The 21,617-nt window shown below is 40.6% G+C and overlaps 1 protein-coding gene and 2 long non-coding RNA genes across 20 annotated transcripts in view; 1 reads left to right on the forward strand and 2 right to left on the reverse strand.

Moving 5' to 3' along the window:
- Positions 1–14,321, reverse strand: part of LOC308481288 — a 51,496-nt gene extending 37,175 nt beyond the window's left edge. For 5 of the 18 annotated variants that reach the window (XR_013988557.1, XR_013988558.1, XR_013988559.1 and 2 more), the window contains exons 1-4: positions 11,790–12,257; positions 11,036–11,116; positions 8,327–8,437; positions 5,219–5,362 (exon numbers count right to left, since the gene is read on the reverse strand). This is a non-coding gene — a long non-coding RNA (uncharacterized lncRNA). Of the gene's footprint in view, positions 1–5,218; positions 5,363–8,326; positions 8,438–11,035; positions 11,117–11,543; positions 12,325–12,900; positions 13,225–13,254 lie in introns of those variants that run through there. The other 13 variants (XR_013988555.1, XR_013988556.1, XR_013988562.1 and 10 more) reach the window with 11 other exon arrangements.
- On the forward strand, positions 12,482–21,075 carry TMEM9B (TMEM9 domain family member B). Its single transcript, XM_081013547.1, has 5 exons — positions 12,482–12,622; positions 14,436–14,527; positions 16,885–16,993; positions 18,386–18,520; positions 20,229–21,075. Exons 1-5 carry the CDS (start codon positions 12,539–12,541, stop codon positions 20,382–20,384), a joined length of 576 nt encoding a protein of 191 aa, XP_080869673.1. The 5' UTR covers positions 12,482–12,538; the 3' UTR covers positions 20,385–21,075.
- LOC308481400 lies at positions 16,092–16,877 on the reverse strand. Its single transcript, XR_013988637.1, has 2 exons — positions 16,402–16,877; positions 16,092–16,317 (listed from the first exon to the last, which is right to left on the reverse strand). It is a non-coding gene; the product is annotated as an uncharacterized lncRNA (long non-coding RNA).
- Positions 21,076–21,617: the final 542 nt, after the last annotated feature.

Genomic DNA, 21,617 nt, shown 5'->3' on the forward strand with positions numbered 1-21,617 from the left:
GCACCTGGGAAGCAGACTGAACAGCTAACCTGCTCACATCTTCCCCACTATGGTGAAATGTATTGCATTTCTATTTAAATTTTAGTAATTATCTTCAAATTTAAATATATACAAATAAATTAGCATATGTAAAATTTATATTAATCTGCATTATCTTTTGTTCTCTCTTTTTTCTTTTTGGCATAGCCACCCTAAAATATGGAGCTGCTGTGTAAAGGGTGGCTCTGACTGAGATCAGGTTGCGCAAGTGCAAGTGCAGGGGCTTCTCATTCTTCTAGAACAGATTGCACCCCGTATAGCAGAATGTATAGTAATAAAAGTGAATGGGAAATGTGTGGAGGGGGGTCATGTTTCAAAAAGTCACTGGAGGGAAAAAAGGAGTAACAGAAATTATTAGTGCCCCAACAGCTGTGTTTCAGGAAGGTATTTGGATTCCCTCTGGTTACATCTGGCCGAAAACATGTGGCCCCATTGTTAAAGCATTTGCACTGGCTGCTCATCTACTACCAAGTCAGGTTCCTGGTCCTTGTATTAATTTTCAAAGGTCCAGACAACTTCAGTCCAGGGTACTGCAAGGGCTGCCTGAAACCTTATATTCCAGCTTAATCACTGAAATAATCTGCTGGAGCATTATTGGCCGTTTCCTGAGTTGGCAAGGCTTATTTAACAAGGAACCAAGCTTTTAGGGTCAGCAGTCCAGTATTGTGAAATACTCTACCAACTGAGATTCAGAAGGCATCTTCTATTTCAACTTTCAAATGGCCACTGTAAACTTTTCTATTCCATCAGGCCTATGCAGTCAATTAATAATACATATTTCTTATAAACAAGTTTCCAGCCTCATGCTGTGGGACCACCAACTCTCAAACATGTAAACCAGACCACAAAGAGCAGAGCAAAATACCCACAGGTTCAATCAGGTTATCCGAGGCACATGCTGCAAGGGGAAAGCAAATGCTATTACTGGGCATTTGTATTGAATGTTAGTATTCTAATGTTATTTATTTTATATACTTAAAAGCGATTTTATCCCACACTTCATCCCAGTAATGATAGGCTACAACCAAGTATGCTGCTGTTGTTGTTAATAACTAGCAATTTATCTCCTGGTCATTATATATCAGAACATAGTTATCTTTCTATATGAAACATTTTGATGCTGAGTTCCGGGAGATAAATGAGGGGAACTTTTGCAGACTTCTTTCCTACCCAATTACGCTCTCAGGGGAGCATGTTGTCCTGGCTTTTATTTATGGCATTGGTATACTAATGGATCTCAGATATTTGAACACAGCAAGGGCACCTTATTTCATGTTTTTGTCAACATCTAATTGGCTCCCTTATTTTAAAAGGCGTCATGATGAAAGCAGAATGTACATTGCCTGTGTTCTTCTATCTTTCTTCTTCTGTGTAATGAGTGGTGCATTGGCCTTTCATCAGCATGAAAGTCTACTGCCATTTCAGAATCCACTTTTTCCATACTGAGGAGATATTCTACATTTAGGGCCGGGCTTTTTTTAATGGGTATTAAGCATATTGACAATGCTTCCACCTTGATTCTCTCACATGATACAGCCAGCTATATTTGTGCCTTTACAGGATCTAGGCTTAACTGCAACAAACAAAAGTCTTTGCTGGACTTGCTTTATTGAGAGAACAATTCAAGCAAAACTGAATTTTAGTGGTTTAATTCCAGGCCAGTCGATACTGAATATGGCAAAGTCATGGCACAATGCCTCACAACCAAGTAGATACTATAGTAGTCTGACATTTACTTCAGAAAGAAGTCGGTCAACACTTTTCCAGTCAACAACCACCACCTTTTGGATATTCTGACAACTCAAATTCCAAGAATGAGACAGCTGTAGCCATATCACATACACCTGGTTCTTATGTCTCAAGTTAGCCAACCAGGTTTAAGTTCATTTAATTCTTGGGGGGGGGGGGCAGATCTGTCTAAGGTTATTGATAGGCATTTAAAGGACTCAGGGCACAGGGTACAAATTTGCATACAGTAAGCCTGCAACTTACGCAAGGGTTATGTTCTGGGGATCACGCCTGAAGCCAACATTGCATATAGTCAAAACCCAATGGGTTCAATGGCAGGTGGGATTGCCAAAGTCATTTTCCCCAGAAACCCACCCTTTTTCTATCCCTTAATTATTATTATTTTAAATTTGCCATGCATATATAGTTGTATGTGCACAAGTTAAATGTGCTTAAGTTGTGGGCTTACAGTACATTAATTCATACGAAAATTTAGACTGACTTTTAGAGGAGGGAAGGCAACCCTTGCTCTCATTCAGTGGACTCACTCTGAACCATGAAGGAGCAGCAGGATTTTTACGCCCAGTATACTGTATGTAGATTGGGTCCTCCACCCACAATGTATTAGCAAGAACTGCTGCTTGTGTACATGTTAAAACTAAAACAAGTCATGTCTAATCTTACATGATTCCTCTCACACACATATACTTATTTGCCCTCCCCCCAACCCACTTAGTGCATGTTCTTACAAGTCCCCTGTTATCAGTCAGTACCATCCAAACATGATATCCAGCAACCATAAAATCAACAAAAGCTCCCTTCAGTCATTCTACTCATAAAGCCAACACGTGAATGTAGAGAGCTCTGTCCCATCACCATCTTGTTCCCTGCACAATTCAGAACCTTGAAAGAGTTCTGAATCATCCAAGGGTCTCCATCAGTAGGCCTGGGTGACGTACTGGTACATTGTGCAAAAATGGTTTTACGTCCAGATCATGATAACACTTTCAAAATTCCTGATCTCACAATATATCACCCCTGGCTACTTATCTGCATAAAGGCTTGACAATTTGAGGCAGCTTTACTGAAGAGCTTCCAGTCCTAGGCACTGCCTCAGGCAGTGCCTTTATTGGGTTTACAGGACCAGCTTTGGGAATAATGAGCACCTTTCACTAACTTCAGTCCAACTGTTCTTGACTTGGAGTAAAGGGTAAGTTTGCTATATTTAAGATTATGCTCCTGCCTCTCATTGTGGGTGGTGTGAAAGTCCATAACACTAATAAATCATCTGGATAAGACAGAAGCCACTCTATTAAGAAGAATCAAAATGGAGATCTTTTGGGGAAAGAGGGTTCCCCCCCCCCAGAGATTTCTGGTTTAACACAACATGTCAAAATTACTGGGGTCCATGAGCAGTGTCTGTGTCACCTAGCAACCAATGTTTCTACCAAGTCCATGTGTCCATTTGAAAAAAGAACCAGGCTTCTTTGTCATAAGAGGAAGTATTCTTTTCACAGGGCTTTGCAGGTTATTTCAGGCTGGCGTGCTGGGAAAGTGGTGCCTCTATTTAGAAACCCAATTACAGGAAACACTGTCAGATAACTGCTCTATTAGAAAATCTTTGTGAGAGACCCTGTCCCTCCACTACAGGAGCACATGATAATAGCTCCTTCAGAAGCCTCTCTGCTCAACTCCAACCAACATTGTTAGTAGAAATGCAATTTTTATGTGGACAAAAGGAAGGCAGGGTTACATAAGAGCCCTGCTGGATCAGACACAGTGCCCATCTACTCCAGCATCCCCATTAAAATTTGGATTTCCCCTTTCTGAACCTTTTCCAGCTGCTTTTTAAGGAACAGCAACAAGAACTGTTGCATTTAATAGCAATGTAGTCACCGTCCCCAGTTGGTTCAACAATAAATTCATCTTGTTCCTAGTCCTGGACATCACTTAAGATTAAGTCCAGCTTTGCTGCCCCTCTAGCTGGTTCTGTGACAGTTGGACGGTCATGCTCCAAGTTTGCTTTCTGGGAAGGAAGTTTGGAAGCCTACACAATCACATTTGTCAAAATAACTTTTATTATAAATGAGGGAAGGAATGAATCTTTTCTCTAGCATACAATACAAGACTGTATCCTTTCCTATACAATAAACTAACACCACTGGTTTTTTTAATAATATGATTATGAGACATCCAGAAATTAGAAAACAATGTAGCTAGATAAGAACATTAATCATTCCCAAATTATAATATTGATTGTCCTTGAATCTTCTGGCCACACTTGCCATCCTCTCCTGTCACACCAGTGTGGTGCTCTACAATCTTTGAGAACTAGTGAACTACCTTTTACTTATACAATAGGCTCCCTTGGTAAGGGTAAAGGGACCCCTGACGTTAGGTCCAGTCACGGACAACTCTGGGGTTGTGATGCTCATCTCGCTTTACTGGCTGAGGGAGCCGGCGTACAGCTTCCAGGTCATGTGGCCAGCATGACTAAGTTGCTTCTGATGAACCAGAGCAGTGCACAGAAATGCCATTTACCTTCCCACCGGAGCAGTACCTATTTACCTACTTGCATTTTGTGTTTTCAAACTGCTAAGTTGGCAGAAGCAGGGAGTGAGCAACGGGAGCTCACCCCATTGCGGGGATTCGAACCACCAACCTTCTGATCAGCAAGCTCAAGAGGCTCAGTGGTTTAACCCACAGTGCCACCCACGTCCCTTGACTCCCTTGGTAAGTTACCTTAATTTATAGCCCTGTCTAGCTTTCCTCAGCTGCTACTTCAATTAGATCAGGTGGTGGTCCTTTGAAAAACACAAGGAAGTGTGGCTCAGCTACTGGGCTGAGTTTGTACTCAGTTCCACTGAGCAGAACTCTGAATGGAAAACTTAGGTCAGTTTAGCTCCCTAGCAATGGGAATGTTTGTCCGGGGAATGGACAATGGCTGGATTAAACAGGGATTAAAGGGAGGCTGTGGGTAGATGAAATGTAAATTGGGAGTTTAAAAAATATTCTAGATTTTAACTAATTTTGAAACAGAACCAAAATCAGAGTTTTTAACTTGGGCTGAAACCTATCCTTACTATTTGGTTGATAAGTTTAACCAAAGTTTACACGAGCTTGAAATGAAGTTTTTTGCAAGTGTAAGTTTACCCTCTAATTTTAAGTTGTAATTCATACTCTAGTTTTGAACTGTTTTTCAAAGTGAACTGAAAGCTGTTTCTTAAATTGAACTAATTTTTAATTAATGCTTAAATGTCTGACTTGGATTGAGGCCTACCCTTATGTTTTGCCCATTATTATATAAATTTCTGGTTGCTGTTTACTGCAGCCTCTCAAGTCTGCCCTGCACTGGAATTTAGTTCCTAGCTCACAATGCCTCTGCTGTACCCTATTTTAGCAGATGAAATAAATAAATACATAAATAGAATGAATGAATGAACACACTTACCTTCTTGAATGACTTGCTTGTCAATTTAATGCTCTGTCACTGGGGCTTAGATGCTTCATCAGCTGGGCCTCCTTTCTTGCTCACAGAAATTTTAGTTTACTCCTTGGAATAGAGATGATTATCCATTTTTCAACATAAAATGACCTATAGACATATAAGCTAATTAATCTGGCATTTGCAATATCAACTTCATTATTTTTTCATAGCAGTTTTGCGCACACTGAGCTAAAGAACTGTTGCAAAGGAAGCTTGGGAACTCTGTTGTAGCCTGCCGGCTTCTCTCTGCAAGATAAGGTCATAAGTTGTTTGCAATTGTCCCATTCTGTGAGTTCCAATTAGAGTTAATTACAAACTTGAGGAGCCCTGTGGCATTTTAAAATGTGGCTTCATGAAGATCTTGCAGCCCATGGTATGAGCTGATACAGTACAGGTCAATATTCACGCAGCACAATCCTATGTACGGTATCTTTACTTGGAAGCAAGCCCACTGTCCTCAGTGGTGCATATGCTCAGATCTGCATGCAGTGGGTTACAATCTAAGTTAGCCATGAGAGAGGACCTTGTTTTGTTGAGCCACATGGAAAAAAAGGATGAGGTCTAAACTGACAGCTATAATTAGAGACCCATGTGTCCACAGAAAAGAAAAGAAATAAAACTGCAAAAATAAATAATACAAATGAGGGGGGGAAATGAGTAGAATGACTTGGTCATCAAGGCAACAATAATTGAGGCCAGCTATAAGCATGTGCTGCTCACAAATTTCTGAATTCTTATGAAATAGTTTCCCTAAGCAGTATGACGTTCCAGGGGCAGAATTCCAGGCTGCGTCTCCTTTTAAAGTAGGTAAATATCACTTACGGACACACTGTTAAGACCATATTCATGGAAGACAATCTTAATTGGCTATGAGTGATCACCAAAGAAGAAAAAAGTAAATACCACTGGAGACCTATGGTGTTTTGTTATATTTGATTTTACTTACAAGATGAGATACACAGCATAGAACTCCTGAAAACAGCAGTTACACTGCCCTGCATCAGATCTCCAGAGGCAGTCTAGCATTCTGAGATGCTTTTAAACTTCCAGAGCTCAAAACTCACTTTCATTCTCAAGCTGCAATTTCTGTCTCACTATCCCAAAACCCTTTTCTGTTGTTCTGTTAAAACTCACCAGATCTTGTTTATATAATTCATTGTAGGTGGGGGATGAGATGTGCCACTACTCCTAAACTCTAATGGATTTTCCTATTCAAAACACTCAAGGAAGACCTACCTATTTCCTAACCATCTTGGGCCATTTGCCTGTAAATTTCCCTAACAAAAGATGAGGCTGCAATGTTTGGCTACAGCTTCATTAACAAAACCCTACAAAAGGACTTCAAAAATTTGGATGTTTTGTACATCCCACCATGTTGGATTTCTGGGTGATGCCTATGAGCCATGGTTTGACTATCAATTACTCAGTTTGGGAGGTGCTACAAAATGCACAGTTCTCATTACAAAACCCTACAAAACAACTACAAAACTTGGGCACCAGTTTGAAGTGAATCAGACAACGTTGGATTTCTGAGTGTTAACTACGAACTGGCCCACTCTGATGTATCAATTACTCAGTTGGGGGGGGGGCGTACAAAACTACTTCAAAACTTTGGCACCGGTTTTGGGGGGATCCAAAACTTCAGGATTTGTACTTAATGAATTGGCTGCCAATTCAAGAACTTTTAAGCAGTCATTCACAGGGTTGGCTTAAGACTTTTTCTTGCCTGAGGCAAAGGACACTATTATAGCACACACACAACACACACATTCCATGTATAGAAGCTGCCTAAACTGGCAGTTAAATCTTATTTCAACCCTGGCAATAGGACAGTGTTCCCCAGTACACTTGAGGGCAGCAAACTAGTTAATGGGGTGACGCAGAGGCACCATCTTCTGAAAATGATTTTTTTGGGGGGTGACGTCACACGTGCAACATCATGAGGAGCCAGGGAGCATAGTCGAACACACTGCCCCCCCCTCCTGCCGTGCAGTGGTTTCAACTTGAACAAAATCGGAATCCGGATGTTCCCGGGCAGCCTCCCCTCTATTCAGTTTGGTCATGCCAATGTAATGCTAGTACTTTATTATCTGCTTCCAGACCCCTCTTTGTCATATAAATGAAACATTCAAAGCACAGATTTAGGAAGCAATCTACATTCCCCTTAAATGTGTTTGTACTCCTAGTCCTGACCCATTTCATACTGTGTGCCTTCTAGATATATACACCGTGCTGCTTTTTGTAACTGTGTTACTTAAAGCCATAGACATTTCAATTGTGTTTCATTTCAACAAAGCATTGGTGATTAATTGGAAGAAGAAACACCTTCAGGAGATGAAAGTCTCACTTGGAGTACAGTTGTGAGATGTAATAAAGACACTGGTAGTGGGGACGGGAGCTGTTTTTCTAACAGTTGTCATGGAAACACAGAGCAAGTAGGGCATCTGCTATGCTGTCATCATACTCTGGAAAACCTTGTGAGCCTAATGACATAAAATCAATACAGTGAAAGCTGTTTGGGGACAGTCAGTTTTTGGTGCTCCATCAGGAACATGGAGGTGAAATAGGGCCTTGGTGCTCATATGCCTCTGATGCTGGTTAAACTTCAAAAAGCATCCAGTTGATTACAGTCTATTACAGTTGTTGATGTTGCATTGTTGTTGTTTTTTAAAAAAACAATCTCCCAAAGACCTAATGCAATACTGGGTGCAAAAGTGTACAATCAGTTTGACTTTGACAATTTCCAGAGGAATACCTTTTGCAGCAAAAATAGCAACCTTAAAGACTAACACGTCTATTATGGCTCAAGTTGTTGTGAACTACAACCCATTTACTCAAACACATGAAATGGTATTCTGATGTTGTTATCCTAGTTGCATGTTCATATGAGTGGTTTTTTTTTGGGGGGGGGGAGACAGAAATGGTATAATGTGAGGTCAAAGGAAAACAAAATGCAGAAAAGTACAGTCAGGAATAATTACATGCTGAAGACAGTTCTTGATTACTTGAACACCCCAGCACTAATAAGACAATTAACACATGCTAAAAATACTTTGATTTTGGTTTCTTTACCTGTTTCTTGGATGTATATCTAGCGACCTCTTCAGGTCAACTTCCCAAAAGCAAACTATAGCAGAACCAAATTTGACAATCTGACAAGTGGTGCTCATTTTCCTCTTCAGCCTGAGAAAAAGCAATTAAAAAGAAGAGAAGCATAAATAGAAATAAGATTCCATTATTAATTTCTATAGCTGCTCAAGAGTGCAAACTGTTTTCTGTCCTTAAAAGGTAAAGGGACGCCTGACCGTTAAGTCCAGTTATGGACGACTCTAGGGTTGCGTCGCTCATCTTGCTTTACTGGCCGAGGGAGCCAGTGTTTGTCCGCAGACAGCTTCTGCGTCATGTGGCCAGCATGACAAAGCCACTTCTGGGGAAGCAGAGCAGCGCACGGAAATGCCGTTTACCTTCCCGCCGGAGCTGTACCTGTTTATCTACTTGCACTTTGACATGCTTTCAAACTGCTAGGTTGGCGGGAGCAGGGAGCGAACAACGGGAGCTCACCCCGTTGCGGGGATTCAAACAGCCGGCCTTCTGATCGGCAAGCCCTAGGCTCTGTGGTTTAGATCACTGTGCCACCCGCGTCCTTACCCATTCCCAATTCCAAGCATGTTAACTCTGAAGTAAGTCCCATTGACTTCAGTTGGACTTACTTCCAGATTGGTTAATAATAATAATTTTATTATTTATACCTCGCCCATCTGGCTGGGCTTCCCCAGCCACTCTAGGCAGCTTCCAAAAAAATATTAAAATACTGTAATACATCAAACATTAAAAGCTTCCCTAAACAGGGCTTTAGTACTGCAGACTGGCAGGTAGGTTATAATATCCCAATTTACGAGCAACAAACTAAGGCTGTGATTAACTATAACCAAGGTCGTACAGTGATGAATAAATGGTTGAGCAGGAAGCTTCTGTGGTCAAAGGGCAGCTAACATTTGGATCACTTAAGAACGCACTTTTGCAAAGGATTCCAAAATATCAAGGAGAAAAGCTTTGGCTTCCGACCTTTAGAGCCAATGTGACATAACTTATGAAGAAGAAGCAAGCAGCAGTGGATAGAAACAGTATATTGTGCAGTGAAGAATGAAATTGATGTTCTAGTCTGCTGAAAACATAGCTTCACTTCCACTTGGAAATTCAGCATGGTTTGGTTTTTTTGCCAAAGGCAAGGAAATTCTAATATTAGACTATGTACATGAATCATGTACACAAGTTGATAACAGCAACAAAATAATTTGAAACTATACACTGCAATGCTAACTTCTGGACACCATTAAAAATGAGACCTTCGCTTACTAACAAGTCAAGAAGTTAGCTACACAGCAACTGAAATGTTCCTTATTGTAAACTAATTTCTATACAACTCATATACTCAGATTGAGTCTACTATTCTAAATGGGAGTCTTAGACTTTTGATGCAGTGAGCCTGCCCTACAAAGGCGACAGACCTCAATTTCCCAAGTTTAATTAATGTCCAAACCACTCATAAACATGTGGAAGTAAAATAGGTTATAGCACTTTAAAAATGTATGGTATCTCTGCACAATACTGGACAGAGCTAGTATAAGACTATATAAGGACCCCTATGCTAGGGTGGGGGTCGGTCTTAAGGAAGATACATATTTACAATATATAAAGAGTTGTCCCATTTGTTCAGGCAATCCATATGGACAACACAGCTGCAATACATTTGTTTGGAAAGGGAGTGGAAATTGAGTGGGTTCTATTGCCTGTCTTACTAAGACAATCCCCCATCACAATGAGGGACACAACACCTGACCAAAATGGAATCAGCATGGAAATGCCTCACAAACTTTGTGGTTTCCCACTCTTCTTGGTGTATCATGGTCTCCAGTGAGGTGAGCCATTATCAGACCATCACAACCATTCATGACTCTGAGGTAAAAAGTTTGTGGCAAGAATTGTAGCAAACTGGCTAGCTGCTCTCTAACTGAACTGAGGGTCAGCAAATTAATAAATTCAAATGATGTGAAACTACATGAAAAAAGATGTATTTTCTGTAGCAGTTTTTCATGTGTGGTTAATTTGTTTTCACACACGTTATAAATAAGGCTTGCCTCCCTACTAAAATAAAACACTGTTTCCACTGGATTTAACCAAAACTAAGAATATCCACATGAAAGCAGGATTGTTTTTAATTATATTTTCTGCAGAGATGTCACTTGCTTTTGAAATGGCAAATACATAAGGGGGAAAAAATACTTGTTCTTTTTCAGTTCCTTGGCATGAATATTTAGACAAAGGCAATGTTCTTCCCAGTAAAGACCAAAAGTGGGCAGGTGGTTGAACAGATCGGGAGAGTGGGTTGGTGAAACTGGCATCAAAGTACTAATTTGCAGTTGCAGGAAATGGCTATAATGAGATTGATTAAAAATCAGGGGGTGTGCAACCTTCCCTCTGTCTCCTTTAATCTGGGCACATATTTATTAGCAGGTAATGAATCATACTCAGAGAAATCTACAGGCTATAATATACTTATCACATACTGCTTAGTGATTATTTGACAAGCACAAAGATTTAAAGGCACTTTAAGCTCAAGAGTGGTCTGAGACATCCAGATAAAGCAATCTTCATTGTTCCAGTACTGAAAACTAGCTATTAAATGACACAGATTACATTATTATGCTAGAAATTCAAAGAGAGATAAAGATGTTGCTGTACCAAGTTGTGGTATACAGCCTTATGCTCAATGACACTTACTCTGAGTAGACATGTTTAGGATTGTGCTGGAAGGCAATGCTACAAGTATGCATCAAGCACACATGACGTAAATACACTCTCCTGAGCAAGAACACAAACAGGAATTAATCTGACACTATGAAGCTCTGCTGATGTGAACAGCTGGTTGGGGTGGGGAAAACACACAGAAAAAAATTAACTTTGCTGCACTTTAAGGCAGTAATATGAACACACTGCAAGATAGTGGGGGCAGGGTTTTGTGCCATATCTATTCATTAGGGTCTCAGAGGCAGAACAACCAGTTCCTCTGCACTGGGCATTGAACAGAGTGCAATGTATCGCAACTATGATATAGCGAATTGAGCAGAAAGGAAGGCAAGAGGTTGGGGTGCCAAATTTTGGGCTCACACAGGGTACCACTTGAAAGACCAAAGCCTGCCCCTGAGGGTGTACTAGGGTGGACAGACAGATGCAAAAAACTCTACCTTTAGTAGCTGTTTAGAAAATGCAACATTGTTATGTGGCATACCTGCTGAAATTCCTTCTTCTACAGAGCTACTAAATGGCAGGAACTTTGTAGTATTGGAACAACCAAATAAAGGTTGTTCAGCCATATGCAATGAGGATTTCCCTCAAAATGAGTAACTTAAAAAGGGCTGCAACGGTCTAGTATAGCTTGAGCTGCTTTGGAAATCCCCCTACTGTAAGCGTTCACAAAATTGCAGGCACAATCAAGTTGGAGTATTATGTGACGTGCCTCTTCATAAGCTTTTACCATGAACGCATTTCATGTTAAGAAACGCTTTTGCTCTCCAACGCCCACCCGGCGAACAGCTGTTGAAGAAACAAAAGCCAGACCAGAAACAGACAATGAAGCAATATTAATTCATGTCTCCACCTCTGTGGCCTCGATTCTGACTCGTGGCAGCAGCATCAGGAAAATGAATGGAGGGAGGTACAGAAGTGGCAAAATGGATTTGGGGGAGCGCGGCGGGAGGAAACTACGCCCCAAAAGTACGATTTCGGAAAGCATTTCATATGAACGCTCTCATCTTAAAACACTTCCCCCCGCCAAGGCAAATCCTCTTGGTTTCGATCGAGCTAACTTTCAAGTAAGCATATTTAAGGTCTGGAGTCTCAATTTTGACGTCCAGTTTCCCAGAGGAGAAGCGCTGCTCCTTCAGAAAACCCCACGGAGGCCTTGCTGAGGGGAGCTGCCTCCTTCTCTACTAGCAAAAAGCAGGCGGCGGAGATCGAGTGAGAGACGAAGAGGGCCACACCGCCGGTTCTCTCCCCTCGCGTGATTTCGCCGTAAGGCCGCGAGACCGCCCTTCGAGCGTGGGCGGTGGGAGGAGGGCCCTTTCCCGAAAAGGAAGGCCCCGCGGCGTCACGTGACGAGGCGCGGACGGGCCCGAGCCTCTGTCGAAGGCGGAAGTCGGGATGGTTCCGGAGCTGGGAGTTCGCGCCCCGCCTCGGCGGCGATAAGGGGCGGGTCTCTGGGTTGGCTCGGCGCGGGAGTCGGGCATGGCGGCCCCGGGAGGAGTGCGGGCGGCGCTGTGCGCGCTCCTGGCTCTGGCCGCGCTCGCCGGGCACGTAGCCGGCGAAAAGGTATGCGGCGCGCGCGCGACCCCTCCCCGTCCGTTCCCGTGGCGCTCGCGCTCCCTCTCCCTCCACTGAGTCTGCCCGCTTCCTCTCCAGTCCCCGGAATATCTCTGCATCTAGGAGGGAGCGGCAGCGGAAGCCCCACTTTCCGGAGGGTTATGTTAAAAAAGAAGAAGCTTATGTTCAAAAGGCCAGGGCTTGTCATAGCCATACATTTAGGGAATAAGGCGCCCCCGCTTCCCCGCCACCACCACCGCCCGCAACGCCGGGGCTGTCAGTCTCACCTCCGTCGCTGACGCTTGCTTTCTCGTTATCGACGACTTTTAATTTCTGAAAATACATATTTCTGCAGCACTCTTAAAATATCCCTTAAGCAGAACGCATGTAGGAGCTCTCCTTCAAAAAGAAAAAAGAAAAGAAAAAGTGGTAGGGCGAGGTAGGAGGATTGCAAAGCACAGCAGAAAGAATCGGTTTTCGGACAGGGAGGTTTTTGCTATGTCATATGTGTTTATCCGATTTACCCCACCCGGAAATGTTTGTCGTTTTCTCATTTCAGATGTCGTGAAGAGCAAAGGGAGGCATTTTGCTTAAGTTTATAATTACAAACATGTTTATCTTCGAAATACATTCCACTTAACTGAATAGTATTTGATGTTGACTTGGGCTTGTTGAGAGTTTCAGTGGCCACCTTTAGCTTTAGCATCATGTTTGTGGCCAACAGCAGTTACTATGGATTTTTATGATGCTTCTAATTCTGACTGCTGTCTTGCATTCCTATCCTTTGTTCATGTTGTCATCTTGTGTATTTAGACATCTGTAGATGTCTTCTTTTCTTCTTCTTTGGCAATCACTCATAGCCTAGTAAAAATGTCTTCCATGAACACAGTCTTAGCAATGTGTCCGTAAGTGACTGTGGAGGCCATAGGTTTCTGGGTGAGGATCACGGTGAGGATTTGACGTGCCTTACTCTTAGCTCTTAGCTCGTTTCTCCCTTTCCTCCTGAGTTCATGTTCAAAGTCCATGACGCCTTTGGTAAAGGCTATTCTCCAATTGTACGCTTGCAGACTGCATTTTACAGATTTGCCTCAAGAGCGTCTTTAAACCAGTATTTTGCTTTCCATTCTTAAGTTGGGAATAGAGTAGTTGCTTTGGAAGATGATAGGCATCCGAACCACATGACCAATGTAGGAGTTGTTTTTAAAGATCAAGCACAACTGGTTGTGTTTGGGTGTTTCATGATGAGTTGTGGTGTATAAACTGGTATAAAAGATTGCCTGCTTAGATGGCTTTGAGGAACAGTGGGAAATGGAAGATATTTTGTGTTGGAGTGGGGGATTTCAGAATCCCTGGGTTTATTGCTGGAGTTCAAAAGTGGAAAAAGTGTGTAGCAAGATTTACCTTGTTTCTCAAAGCTGCTGAAAGGCTTCAAGGTACATAGCTTGAGGTGTGTTGACTTTGCATTAATACACTACCAAAGGAGGTAATCTATCTAGTTCCCATTTTTACAGTTCTAGTCAAATTAACTTGATCAAGCATGGTTCAATTTATAGAGCCAAACATCTAATCAGAAGTGTAATTTTTGTTAAGTTTTCTTTCTGTTATTCATTTTTTAGAAGGTAGGTTGAAGCCTTTGAAGACATATATAAATTCCAACAGGGTAAAAATCATAAATACTCTGTAAAAAGAGAGGCACTATTGTCATTATACGTCATTTATACTCTTAAGTATTATTTTTTAAACATGTTTCTCCTGTTGATTGTTTTTATGTTTTGTTCTTGATGGCACATCCCTTAGTTCTAAGCTTGTGTTTATTTTTCAGAATTCTGAAGATGTCCGATGTAAATGCATCTGTCCTCCTTACAAAGACCATGCTGGCCAAATTTTCAGTAAGAATGTTTCACAGAAAGACTGGTAAGTATATGGCACTTTTGTCTTGTTCTTGTACTCTTAACTAAAATGTTTGCCCTTTATTTAATTGCCATTTCAAAGGTACTGTTGTTGATACAGAATTTTGTAATGTGGAAATTAATCCTTATGCTGAGCCTAAAGGTGCAGTAAAGGCAAAAGATAAGGAGCTGTTGAATTTCAGGCTATTTAGTAAACATAAGTAATAAACTATCGTTTCTTTTTTATGATGGAACTGAAATACAACATCATTTATGAAAGAAAAGCCTTTAGTTCAAAAATGATTTATTTTTAAGCACTTGCATTTGAGGCAATCAGCCAAAACTCCAGTTCTAATATTTTGGCATACCTTGAGTTGGCTGTCAAAAGTAGTCAAGCAAAGGCATGTGGGTTAGCCTAATTTGTATATATGAACTTGAAACAGTGGCTTTCATAGTGCCTTTCAATATATAGGGCAAGTATTGGAGGGAAAAACAGTATTTCCTCTCAATGAATGCTAATACCTACACTGTGGTGCTTTTCTGTTAGCAAAGCCAGCATAGGGGCCCTTAGCATAGAGCAGACAATAGATCCAGAATAACCCCCACCCAGTCATGGCGCAGGCTTACTTGTGGTGGCCACAGCAACAACCACTGCTACCACTCTGAGGGTGGCAACAACACCAAAACCATTCACTGCCTTCCACCATGGTCCCAGACATGGTTGAAAGGCAAGAACACTTTTGAACAGAAGATGAGCTCTGCTCCCATTCAGTCTGGACTGTGGATCTATGAAATCAATACATTTCATTGTAACATTCAGACATTATGTTTTGGGTAACTTGAAAAATGGTGGGCGGCCACCGCAAATGGGAACTAAGCTTTGCTTTCTTTCAAAAGCAAGGCTGTTCCATAGTGCTGAAAAACATCCCACAAGGAGATTAGTGAATGGTGACCTGGCCAGGTCAGGCTGGTTACTGCTGGCACCAGTCCCGTCTATTAGTGTAGTGACTGGAAGCTTTTCTTCATGACCAGCTACACCAATGTACAACATGCCCTTTGGCGATAGCTACTATATGTTCCTTAGATGATACCAAAGTAATCCAACTGGATGAAGTTTGGTTTCATTTACAAACTTTAGGAAGTATGGTTTCATCTTCTTTCTGGCTCAACCCAGAATGATTAGATGTCATAGGCATTAGCTTGGAAGGTTTTATGAGGCCAGTAGCATACTTATTTAATGCCTTTGCCATGTACTGAATCTTCTTAGGTTGGCCATCATGAATTTGATCATTTGCCCTTGTCATTTGAACGATGCAGGAGTCAATACAAACAGAGTGGAACAATTAATAAATTAGCTGTGATAGTAAGTGTTGCCCAGAAGGTATATGAAAGCAGCCATATACAAAGGACTTGTAAATTTGGTTTTTCATGGACATGTTCACTTTCACTGAGAAAAGTAACTGCATTCTGGCATATACAGTTAAACCCTCTTCTAATGAAGATAAAGGGATGGTACAGTGCAGTTCCTCACAGTGTAAGCCTCATTCTGTGCTTGAAACCAGAGAAGAAAGGTTTCCACACCAATACTGTCTTGTCTGTATAGGATTAGGCTTTTAGTAGATCGTACAGGAAGAACGCATGGTAGTTTCATAAAAAGAGTGTATGGTATTTCACATGGTGGGAAAACTCTTGACAATGTGAAGTAGGAGGGAAAGCAGATGACAATTGTAGCAATCGCGCCTAACTTTCTGTGACCGTTTGCCTATTGAAAATACTCCACTTCTGCACCGCCTTCAATTCGACAGTTGTTTCTGCCTGCAAAAGAAGGAAATAAGTTTTTTCTAAGATCTACAAATTGCTTCCTAGGCAATTTCATGCTCTTTTTGAACGTCAGAATACCTTTCAGTATGCTAGAGTAAAGAGATACAGTATGTGTGATTTTGGGAGCCAGATGGATTGTTGCCAGGGCAAGGATCTCTTCTCTGAACATTTAACAATCACTCCAGCTGGTGTTACCACTTCCATGCACCACAGCTGATATCCACTGAGGGCTCATGATGGTGATGAAGATCCTGGAGTAGAGCCTAGCAAGTCAGACAGAGATTTAGAGATTCAGGGCCTTCTCTTAGATACTCCCATGCTGGCATTTGTACTCTAATGTGTTTTCCTCTTCCTAAGTGACTTAAGTTCTGTTGCACCAAATTAAATATTAAAGCAGATCATTATTTGGGTTAAATGTCAATTATTTCTAACTTCCAAAAATATGAATAATAGATTGTGAGTTCTTGGTACATTCAGCATGTGTTCTTACTGAAGAAGATGTTTTTTGCAATGCATAATTTTACCTAAACTTACTCTGAGCACTTTTTCCTTTCTACCCAGTGATTGTCTTCATGTTGTGGAGCCTATGCCAGTTCCGGGACCAGATGTAGAGGCATATTGCTTACGTTGTGAATGCAAATATGAGGAAAGAAGCTCTGAAACTATTAAAGTAAAATACCTCTTGATTAACTTTTTTTAGAACTCAAGCCAGTTAAAGCTCATTTGTTCAGTTAAGACTTTTGCCAAAATCCACATTTTAGATTAGACAAACCTATAAAATAAAAGTTTGTATAGCATAACCTACATAAATTGAATAAAAATCCTTCCAGAGAAAAAATATAATAAAATAATGACTCTTGAGTATTATGTGTGTGATGCAGCAGCTACAGTAATAGAGTGTTGGTAGCTAGATTTTGAAGAACATTTTTGCCCTATATAATATTGATTCTGTACTTTGCTTAGTGTAAATAAGCCAGCTCTCCTATTTGGTTTCTTTCTACTAACCACAGTTAAGGGCTTTCTGCAGTTTGTCCAGGTTCAGTTGTCACAATAAACTGCAGTTAAAATAGAAGTGGAAACTTGCAAGCTCCTCACAGCAATGCCAGAGGAGTGCAGGAGGTACATGTGAGGTCAAAGAGTGTTACGGCTTGTCTTCATAATGCTAAACTATTGTTTAGCATCACTTGTGAATGCAGCCAGTCTCATGCTTCCTAGACCGTTTACTGGTCAACAATTTGTGATGTTTTTCTATCAAGCAACAATGGCTAATCCCCATAGCACATGTTTTGCCAGTCAAGGCATGCTTAACAGGCATAGCATTTGGTCTATTGGTGTCAGTACCATAAATTATTTAAGTTATTATTGGAAATAACATTAAGTGATAAGAGATAGTCATGTTTAAATGCTCACATACAGTAAATCTGCCCACCCCGTTCATTTTTGTGTCCAGTTCTTGAATTGCTTAATATTTTTGTTAATATTTTTGCAAGGCTGTGGTAACAGCATCAGAATTGCTTAATTTGTGTATCCAGCTTAATCTTTCTCTACTGTGCTGACATTGGTCTTGTTTATTGATGTACAGTCTGCTTTCATGCATGGCATTCAAAGCAAGCTTGTGAGAAGCTTTACATTGGAGCAGTCCAGGCCCCTCACCCGCTTGTTGATCTTCTTTCACAAATTCACTTTGTGCTGCATCCAGAGGTTCTGTTCCAACCCATTTTTGCTGCTGTTTCCTGTTTTTAAAGACTCAGTTGGAATGGGCATCTGTTTAGCCATGATAAGTTTCCCTGAGAAAATGAACCCATATTATCTGAAGAAATTGAGTTTTGATTTTCCTACTCTTTGACCCCTTTGATAGCTTTGGTGTGTTTTCTCTTTGTTTCACTTGCTCATGCTAAATGCTTAAGTGGTTTAAAAGTCCATTTGGATACATTGCTGAGAATGGAATGCCTAAATGTTTACAATGCTGTAATAGACCGTTTGTTTCACTTGGCCAGCCAACATTCTCCCTATTAGTGTGTTTTCAGATGGCATAACTGAACTATTGTCTTATGCCATGTAGGTTACAATCATCATATATCTCTCCATCTTGGGTCTCCTCCTGCTGTATATGGTGTATCTTACCTTGATAGAACCTATTCTGAAGAGACGCCTCTTTGGACATTCACAGCTAATACAAAGCGATGACGACGTTGGGGTAAGTTATTTGTCTGAATAATATTCAAAATCCATATGTTCCATATGTTCCAAAATCCATATGTTCAAGGTCCTAGTTGCAAAATTTCAGGTTGAATTTTGATCGTTCAAAATTCTGATGTAAAAATACAACATAAATATTTTTTAAAAAAATATAATACTAAAATAGCAAATAGGCAACAACCCTTACGTTGGAAATGGTACTAATCAGCAGACAGCAAATGCCATGGAAAACAAGAGTATCTTTGTTGATGGTGAAAGATGTACAAAGAATACCAGATGGAAGATGGTTTCAAAGGCTTGGCCCTAAACTTCAAAGTCCTGCTTCAAGTGGCAGTTCTTCACTGATCTTCCATAGCACAGAGGAATTATTGTTCAGTTGTCTACATCCAATTTGCCTAATAGTGAATAGGGGTGGTAAGGCGTATTATACATATGACCATGTCACATGTTATGCACATGGTGATGGGTGTGTATAAGATCCTGAAACACTCCTTCCCATGCTCCGTCAGGTATAGGATATTTTAACCAGCTCAAATGTATTCCTAGGGCTTGTCCAGGTGTTGTTTGAGGCAGCTTGTGCAACTTTTTCACTTAAAACCTGATGTCAGATTTCCAATTTGGTGTATGCTGTTTAAAAAAAATCCTAAAGGCCTTGAAGTATTGCTGCTAAAAGTACTAGTCAGTTTTGACATGTTAACATGGTAAACAGTTCACAATGTGGATATTTAATCCTTAGTATATATCACATACTTGCCCTTCTCTAAAGCTAATCTTTAAAACACAGCTTAGTGCCAAAAATCTGAACAGTAGGTTTAGCATTGAATGTTGATGTTTATGAATGGCATTCATCCAGTGGTATGTGTAATAGGGTGGCTTGAATGCTTAACATAAATATAGTAGTTCAACTTTGTCACCTAAACAGCTGTATTTTTGCTTTTCTTTTAAGATATTGAATATAAACATTTGTGCTCAGTATTATTTGACATCTTGGAGTGAGTACTCTAAACAGCTTCACAACAATAGGTGTTGGTGATTAGTAGTGTAGTTGTTTAGACAGAGTTGCAAGTGTGCTGGTAGCTTGAATTTCAATGCTATCTTACAAACTGAAGAATACACAGGATCCTTTTACTACTCCTGATAATCTTGCACTGGAAAACAATTTATATTGGGTTTAACCAACATTAGCTGTACTAACGTTGGCTAGATACGCCTAATTTCATTACATTAATTTCAGTGAGTAAAACATGGATACAATCTACTGGTTATTAGTGGTCTCAGGGAAGTATTAGTTGATTTTCAAGGCAGTATCCAATGAAGTAGTTCTGTTTGACTTAGTGCAAGGACTTTTGGCTGTGCAACAAAACTTCCCCTTCCTTCCATCTTCCCATGTGCACCATAAACCTCTTCTGGGGTTTCCCTTCAACTCTGAAGAGCAGATTAGGAGAGGAGGCATGGGGGTGGGGGGAGAGAGAAGAAATAGAGGAAGTTCTATTGTGCAAGTAAAAATTCTCAAGCGCGCAGAATCCTCAAGCTTCAACCCTAACTTTGCTATTTTTAATTGCTTGGTGCCAAAGTATTGTGTTTGCAAAGTGAATGCACTTCATCTCCTGCACAGCAGAAAAGGGGTTGCCAACTTCTGCAGCTGCAACTTCTGCATGCTGAACGATAGCAATTTAATAATGAAAACTTATCTCCCTTAATTTCAGGATCACCAGCCTTTTGCAAATGCTCACGATGTGCTGGCTCGTTCCCGAAGCCGAGCCAACATGCTGAACAAAGTGGAGTATGCCCAGCAACGTTGGAAGCGCCAAGTCCAAGAACAGCGCAAATCTGTGTTTGACCGTCATGTTGTGCTCAGTTAATAAGTAGAGTAATTATCACCAAATCGTGTTGGAGGAAAATTAATGGACGAAAGTAAAGTGCCAGATTGTTTTCCTGGTGTTCCACTTCATCGGAAGACCATTTTTGCTCGTTAGCAGCAAAGGAAGCACAAACATGAGGGGAAGGAATATCTTCAAATATTTAACAAGCCAAAATCTTTAGTACACCACTAAGTTGCTTTTACTAATAAAGCATAAGCTTATTATTTGTGTGCTAATTTTGACATTGAGAGATGATTCACTATGTTTCTTAAATGCAAGTTTCCCTAATATCTATTTGAAGAAATGAGACGGTGTGCCACATTTCTGCTGCAAGTGACTTTACATATTGAACTTTTATATATGTATATTTGTTCTTTTCTAACTGTCTGATGCTGTGTATCAAAAACCTGGGTCTTTCAGTATAGCTGTTGCATCTAAAGCTGGCTGGTTGTATGCATTTTATTGCTTGCACCTCTGCAACTTTAAGACAGGGAACTCTAGAGACTTGAAGTGTTGTGTAAATGAAACAATGTAGAACAAAATAGGAAGTGTTGGACCTCCTCGGTTGCTTGCTAAGTGTCTACAATGTGATATCTAAATTTATTCATCTAAATCTTAATATTTGGTGGATGATAAGAATCTTTAAAAATTAGCTGGATAACGGAATGCGAATAAATTATTCAGAATCTTCTCTTGTCCTGGGAGTTAGTTATACTTGGAAAATTTATTTTGATTCCATAAAATTTGTCAAGTGAAGCATTTTAAAATGAAATACCATGTGGAATCCATTTGGGTATTTCAGTCATCAGGTCAATGCATTTGAAGGCATTCATAGTTTTAAGACTGGAATTGGCTAGTTTTAAGGTTTTTTTGGATTTGCAGGCAACATTTTTTTTTAAGTGCAACAAACAGACAGCTGTTAGTCATCTGGGCCCTCTGGAACAATTACTGTCCAAGCAGCATTTCTGTTGTGGGAATATTTCAGTTTTCCAGAAGCAATATATTGATGTTTGAAAAGGCAATCTCCCCCGCACCAAGCTAGTGTGCTTATTGCAGTTGTGGCTGCTTTGTACCTCTGCAAATAGTATCCACAGTTTCCATAACTGATATACTTCCCCTGTGCCCCAAACGTACACAGGTTGCTGAACTTCTTTATTGTGTGTTTCTGTGTTTTCGCTTTAGACGCTGAAAATCCTTTTAATGTCCCACAGCAGCATGGGAATGCTCATCTTG

Source organism: Podarcis pityusensis, assembly GCF_964106645.2.
Source record: "Podarcis pityusensis genome assembly, chromosome: 1".
Taxonomy (NCBI): domain Eukaryota; kingdom Metazoa; phylum Chordata; class Lepidosauria; order Squamata; family Lacertidae; genus Podarcis; species Podarcis pityusensis.

Excerpts from the sequence above, each read along its gene's own strand:
- TMEM9B (XM_081013547.1), top strand. The coding sequence starts at position 12,539 with ATGGCGGCCCCGGGAGGAGTGCGGGCGGCGCTGTGCGCGCTCCTGGCT. Across the intron at positions 12,623-14,435 it reads GGCACGTAGCCGGCGAAAAG|AATTCTGAAGATGTCCGATG; the intron begins GTATGCGGCGCG and ends TTTATTTTTCAG. Across the intron at positions 18,521-20,228 it reads AAAGCGATGACGACGTTGGG|GATCACCAGCCTTTTGCAAA; the intron begins GTAAGTTATTTG and ends CCTTAATTTCAG.